At 51.6% G+C, this 7002-nt stretch overlaps 1 protein-coding gene across 1 annotated transcript; it reads right to left on the bottom strand.

Moving 5' to 3' along the window:
* Positions 1–4576: 4576 nt before the first annotated feature.
* AVPR1B (arginine vasopressin receptor 1B) lies at positions 4577–6471 on the bottom strand. The gene is made up of 2 exons (XM_039881889.1): positions 5465–6471; positions 4577–4905 (listed from the first exon to the last, which is right to left on the bottom strand). Exons 1-2 carry the CDS (start codon positions 6402–6404, stop codon positions 4577–4579), a joined length of 1269 nt encoding a protein of 422 aa, XP_039737823.1. The 5' UTR covers positions 6405–6471.
* Between the last annotated feature and the right edge of the window lie 531 nt (positions 6472–7002).

The raw sequence follows: 7002 nt of genomic DNA, 5'->3' as shown, positions 1-7002 counted from the left end.
CAGGCTCTCTGACCTGCCTGGAGAAATGTCTGTGGCTCCGAGGCAGTGGTGATACTCTGGAGCAGGGAGTAGGTTCACAGAGAACAGAGACCTGAATGCCACTGACCATCTGATTAAGTTCTCTGATGAACTCTGCTATGACTGGAGCATCCACCCAGATTGCTTATAGGAGGCGTTCTTGGAGAGTGCTGTTTAAGAATAGAGTTGAAAGTGTGTCTCCAAGTGAATTACAGAGATTCGATTGTCAATGGTGCCGATGACTTCTCAGATGCCCTGATAAGTAAAGAGGAGGGCTGATTTCATGTCCTAAGGAGTTTGAGCCAATAAGCTGATGATTGGGGCCAGCTAACAATTTGAACTGATCCTCAAAATCATTGCCAGCCATATTGCTAGAAATAAAATGGACATTTGTTTGTGATACCTCATGAATTTAGAAGGTTAGCTGCCTAAACCTGTGCGAAAGGTCGCCTGTATGAGTAATCGCCCTTTGAAGAGCGTAGTTTCTAGAACAGTGAAGTTACTTTCTCGCATTGTATGTCATCGGAACCTCCAGGGAACGATCGTGCTGCCCCACTCTGGGTTCCTCTGTGAGTGAGAATTGGATGAAAACCCCTCCAAAACTCGCTTATAACAAGATATAAAGAAATCGATTTGCTACTGGCAACCAGCAGGTGGTTGATTACAGAAGACCAGAATAAATGTGACCTGTCTTTAATGAATTCTTATTCTAAGAACCCAAATGCGCACCACAGAACTTCAGCAGAATTCCATGAGGGACACTGTCTCATTGGCCAACAGGACCCGTTGGGGTGAGAAGGTATTTTATGCCCAACATCAGCGGGTTTCATACTCCTGGTATCAGGACAGATTTCTGGCTTCAAGAGGACTTCTAACACATGCCCCCAGCCTCTAAACAGAACACATTAATAACCCCATCTCATCTGTTTTGTTTGTTTGTTGGAAGTCCCACTGGCTCCCTCAAACACTCACCCTTTCGGACAGGAATTTCTATACTCAGTTCTTACACCTGCAGAGGAAACTACCTGTTCTTTGCCCCTCTTTGCCAAATACATACTCTGTGAACTTAGCAATGAAGAAGCACATGTCAGGGTATTTCAGGAGAACTGGGTCCAGTAAGAGGCAAAGACTCTAGAACTTGAGGGAAAGTTAGTATGGCTTTAGAGTTGGGAGGCTGGGTGGCTTTCCCAGCCTGCCCTTGTGGGTTGTTACTGCTTCAGACCCACTTTCAGCTCCACACTGCCACTGTGTGGCTTCAGGGAAAATTGCAGGACACTCTTGTTTCCTTTTTTCTCTTAAACTGGGTGAAAGGGCACCACCAGGAAGTCAGCTCCCCACACCTCAACCTTCCCCCTGCCCCTTCCCTGCCTGGCTTAAGAAGATCAAAACTTCATTTTAGCATTCCTATCCCATTATCATTGCCTCTAGGAAACAAAGATTCCCAGAAATTTCTTGGTTGTTAAGGAATTTTATTGGTTAATCTCAACCACATCTCTAGGTTCCTGACCCAGGGGTGAGCTGCTGCATCCTGGGCTGAATCTATAGCCTCTTGATAAATATAAAACCTATTTACATACAAAATACAGACAGAGTCATCTGGAAAGCGATTGAGTTATACCAAACAACATAAAAAGCCATTCTGAGAAATCCCCACGGTCAACCAATTTACCTTCTTCTGCCATCCTCTGCCCTGCCTGCCCCCTTGCCCCACGTTCCCATGTGGGATCTGAGAAGCTGAAGTACTGTCTTTCACAGAGTGCTAGCTTCCCGGGGTTAGCTGTCAGAAATGAGATTGACTCAGAGAGCACAGAACCTCCTTGCTTCTCACAGAACCCCAACCTTCCGAACCCTATCCAAGGCCCTTGTGCTGTCTCAGAATATCCATTAGAGCTTCCTACACATGCTGCAAAAGTGTCATTCATAGATCCAGACACGATCCTGCCATTTCCTTCACGAGTCTCCTGGAATAGGCTCCCAAGGCCCGGGCCCAGTTGCTCTCCACTGGGCTCACTATAGGACAGCACCAGCTTTCTGAAATAGATCAAACACAGCCTTTCCGTGGAAGTAACAGCAAGGGCTCCCAAGCCACCACCATGAGTAAGTCGCCCTTGCGTGATGCAAGACTGAAAATCTAACAGTGGCATTGTTTGACATAGTAGGCAAAGAGTAGACGTAGAAGGCGCTCTGGCCAACCTTGATTCCAGGTGTCCCCTCCTCCCCTCTGAACTGTAGAGTGTCTGGGCCCAGTCACCCACCCACCAGTGACTCACCGAGTCGGGTCATCATTCTCTTCTCTAACATCAGTGGAGTGTTCTATTGTCTACAGTCTCCCAAATTGCTCCAACAAAGTGGCATTGTTATTTCCATTTAACAAATGAGGAAACTGTTGCTCAGAGATCAGCTAACTTGCCTAAATTCATACAGGTAGAAAAGGGGTGAGATCAGGACTCAAACCCATATTTTGAGAGTACAAAGCTGGTTTTCCTTCTACTTCCTGTTCACCATGATAAGCAAAGATTTACTTAGTACCTACTATGGGCACTAGAGTCAGGACCTATGGTCTGAAGGGAGGAGGTGGCTTATGTAAGCAGGGGAAGGAGCAACTTCAACAGTTCAGGCTGGCGTGGGAGGCTCCAAAGCTCAGCTCCACTGGGGCGGGTGGACAGGGAGGTGGTTGGATGTCAGGGACTGACATGGGCAACAGATTGCAGTGAAGAGACTGTGGGTCTATTCCTGAGACTTGGTCCCACTAAGGGCCTGTGTCCTGCCCTCCAGTTCTTCAGCCCTGAAGAGTTGGGATGCTTTGCTCACTCACAACACTCAGATCCACTCTTTTCTGTTAAGGAAATTTTAGGAGGCTTCTCAGAGCGGAATGCCTCTTAGAGAAGTGTATCCTCGAAGCCACAATCATTTCTCAAAGCCTCCCTAAAAGAGGGGGGCAGATTGAACCTGCTCTCTAGAATTGCTCTTAAGTAGATTAGCATCACTTACGTTAGTACAGAGCTCATGAGTTTACAAACCACCTATAGATCCACAGTCGTATTTGACTCTCATAACCGAGAGAGCAAGCATTTCACCCATGTCGGTCATCAGTGATGGCATGGTAGTAGAGCCAGGACCCAGTTCTCCTAACTTTTTAGCAGATGCCGTTTCTATCATCAAGACCATCTCTGAGATTAGAATCAGAATTAGGGCAGAAAAGCTACCCCATGATATAAACCCCATTGGTAATAGTTCAGGGCAGAGCTCCCAGATTCTACGTGCTCTGCTGTCTCTCCTGGCATTAGCATCACAGAATTGAGGGTAAAATTGGACAGTATGGCTATGGCAGGACACTCAGCCACCAGAACTGAGTCAAAGAGTATAAATGTCATGGTCATGAAAATCCAACAATTTTTCTGGGACCTGTTGGTTAGAGTGCCCTTTGTATTTCTCTATTGTAACATCATTTCCAGTCTTACAAAGTCACAAAAGGTTAGAGCTGGGAAAGACCTTAGAGATCATCTCTCTTCTACAGGCCAGGAGACTGAGGCCCAGAGAAGGAGGTGACTTGCCCAAGGTCATACAGTTACCTGAAAGCAGAGCCGAGTTTCAAATCTCCCGCTTCTGACTTTATCACAGCATGCATATTCATGTGAAAGCTCTGAAGAGCCTTGAGGAAATCCATAGCCATGATCGCATCACATTTTCTCAAAGGTTATCTCCTCTGTGCAGCCCCAGAGGGAGGAGCAGTCTGGACTCCTTGGGGTAGGAGGGAGCGCGACCCCTCCCTGGTGCCTCTGAGGCGTCCTCCACTCTTAATCTGACTGTGGCCATTTTCCTCCCCTCCTTCCCTCCCTTATTTCTTCTCACACTCACTCCCAGTGGGTCATGCCGCTAAGAATATACAACACGGTGCCCCTGCCTCCACTCTATAAAGGGGAGTGGTACGGGGAGAAGAGAAACTAGAATTTGCAGAGTTTTTGCTAGTTACCTGATGCTGTAGTAAAGCCTGCATCTCCCTGCATTAGACAGGGGAGCATAGCAGGCGAAGCCCCCAGCCCCATTCACTTTTCCTCATTAAACAATCCTACCTCTACCAAAAAAAGAGGAAAAAAATCCAAGATCCAAATATGGTTTTCCTCACAGTTTTTCACTTTTTCCCTCCTCTGATTGGGCTGGGTGTGCTAGTCAGATTAGGATGAGGACAAGCAGACAAGGTAGGAGACCAGCCTCTGCGTTCCAGCCACCTGTGGACCCCCAGACAGGGCCGTCCTAGGCCTGCTCCAGATCTGGGGCACCATATCTCCCTGAGGGTGTGTTCCCCGACACCCTGTGATTATGGCAGGATCAAGGGAGCAGACAGTTTGATGCTTCCTGACGCCTAGCATGTGAGATTAGAAGCCGGTGAGGGCAGGCCAGACACAACGGGTAGCCCTCTGGCCTGCTCACGCTGCCTCAAACTGGGCTCCCCTAATTCCAGCCCTGACCCCCCCAGCATTTACACCCCGTGCTGAGATGAATAGAGATCCTCCCTCCTTTAGCTCCGTGAGCAGCACCAGATTCCAGGGAGTGTCTCCTAAAAGATGCCTGTCTCAGTGACGCCTTCCCCATCCACCTGCTCTGACTCCTTCAGTGACTCCTCTGGCCCAGGCCTCCCACTGAAGCTGGGCCTGAGGCTGAGGGTGGGCAGGATGCTGGAGCGGGTCAGTAGGGTGGTGCGGCGGCTGGAGAAGCTGCCATTGGAGAGCTGCCTGCGCATCTGGGGCCCAGGACTCCCACAGCAGGCCAGATGGCGCAGGGGGCGAGGCCACAGGTGGCTGTTAAAGCCCATGTAGATCCAGGGGTTGCAGCAGCTGCTGAGGTTGCCCAAAAGCATGGAGATGGTGAAAGCAACATCGGTCGAATCTGGCAACAGAGAAGCACAAGAAGCCTTAGAATGGCGGCTGAGAGGGATCTGGGAAAGAGTCCAGGACCTCACTGAACAGAGGAGGAAACTGAGTCCTAGAAAGGAGAAGAAACTCATAAAGGAGGAGGAAAAGCGCTGAGAGACACAGTTCACGGGCCACGCATTGCCATCCTGGACTGGATCATTTGAAAATCTCTTTCCACTCTATTATTCTATCATTCTAATGCTCATTTAGCGAACTGGCAGTTGGTTGGCCAAGCCTATCAATGAACATATTTCATTCGGGCCACGTAGTATTTTAAAATATTTAAATTAGTTACCCGAATTTTAAAGAATGGAAATTTCACACGAAAGCTACTTACGTGGCATCAGTCAGCTGGATGGGAGTCGTAGTGGCTGTGCCCCGTCATACGGGACAGGCGCCGCCTCTCTGAATTGCTTCACTTATTTCTTACCTGCCTGGCCCTGGGAGGCACTGTAACCCGGTCCTAATCCTCCTGTTTTCCCTTCCCTGCTCTCTTCCACTCGCCCCACCCCTCACCCCAACCACGCACTTGCCTTCATCAGGGGCATTCTCGTCCCACACAGACCACATCTGGACGCTGAAGAAGGGTGCCCAGCAGGCGATGTAGGCCAGCACGATGACAAAGCTCATCTTCACAGTTCGGATCTTGGCCCTCGAGATGGTGCTGACGCTGCTGACCTGGGATGGCAGTGTTCGCGTGGCCGCAGCTGGGGCAGAAGGCAAGGGCTCGCCCCAAGTCTTCCAGCCCCCTCCTTCTACCCTGCAGGTCTTCGTCTTGACTTTTAGGTTCTTACATATCTCGTGATAGATGAGGCTGTAGCAGGCTGTGAGCATGGCCACAGGCAAGACAAAGATGGCCAGGGTGGCCCAGGTGATGTAGGCCCGTGGCCCCCAAGGGAAGCGAAAGTCTGCCCAGCAGTCCAGTTCTCCGGAGCCCTGAGTCACCTCCCGCAAAGAAAAAATGAAGACTTGAGGGAGGCTGAGGACGGCAGCCAGCAGCCAGGGAGCAGCGATGAGTGGGTAGGTAGACTGGCTGGGCTGCTGGAGGCTGCGCAGAGGGTGACACACGGCCAGGTAGCGGTCCAGTGTCATGGCCAGCAGCATGTAGGTGGAGGCGAACATGCTGAGCACCTGCAGGTACTTGATGGCCCGGCAGAGGAGGTCGGAGCCCTGGAAGCGATAGGTGATGTCCCACAGCAGCTGGGGCAGCACCTGGAAGACCGCCACGCCCAGGTCAGTCAGGGCCAGGTGCAGCACAAACAGGTGCATGCGGGAGAGCTTGCGGCCCCGCTGGCCCAGCATCAGCAGCACCGTCAGGTTGCCCCCTGCTGCCAGCACCAGGACAGTGGCCAAGACTCCGATCTCCACCTTGGCCAGCTCCTGATCCCGGCCAGGCCTGGGTGTGGTGGCATTGGGGGCAGAGAGGGTGCTCCCAGGGATAGGGTTGGCTGCCCAAGGAGGCCCAGATTCCATGGTGAAGTTTGCTGGGCGGGAAGAGAGTGGGGAGAGGGGTGGATGGAGAGCGTGGGTGCAAGGAGAGTTTTGAGGGGCGGCCTGAGTGCGGTTGGGAAAGGTGTAAGATGGAGAGAAAGGAGAAGGGCCAGGATGACAAGGAGAAGGCTGCGAATAGGCGGGAATAGTTAAGAGGAGAGGAGGAGGGAGAATGAGATAAGGAAGGAGAAGATGCTGCTCCAGGAGAGGGGAGAAGCACCTAGGAGCAAAGGGGAGGTGGAGGGGAGATGGCGGGCGAGGAAGGGAAGAATGGAGCAGGCTGTGCAAGGTCGACTCCTGGGAGAGAAAGAAGTCTGGGGGAGCTGCGCCACTCCCAAGTGCACCCCAAATTCATTTTCTTCAAACTGGAAGCCGAAAGTGCATATCCCTAAGGCTGCTTGAAGGCGCTCTGGGTCGCTCGCGTCGCCTGGGCTGTGAGTGGCGACAAGCGGCAGCGGGAGCGCAGCGGCTCTGGAGGGGCAGGTTTTATGCGCTGGTGGCCCTGCCCAGTGGTCCTCAGAGCGGGTTGGCTCCTGCAGAGGAGGGCGGAGTGAGACTCAGGCCCCCAGGAGGGAAGGGG

This window comes from Pteropus medius, unplaced genomic scaffold (assembly GCF_902729225.1).
Source record: "Pteropus medius unplaced genomic scaffold, Ma_sr-lr_union100, whole genome shotgun sequence".
Lineage (NCBI taxonomy): Eukaryota > Metazoa > Chordata > Mammalia > Chiroptera > Pteropodidae > Pteropus > Pteropus medius.
The sequence above is the reverse complement of the archived record's forward strand: the minus strand, read 5'-3'. Positions and strand labels throughout refer to the sequence as shown.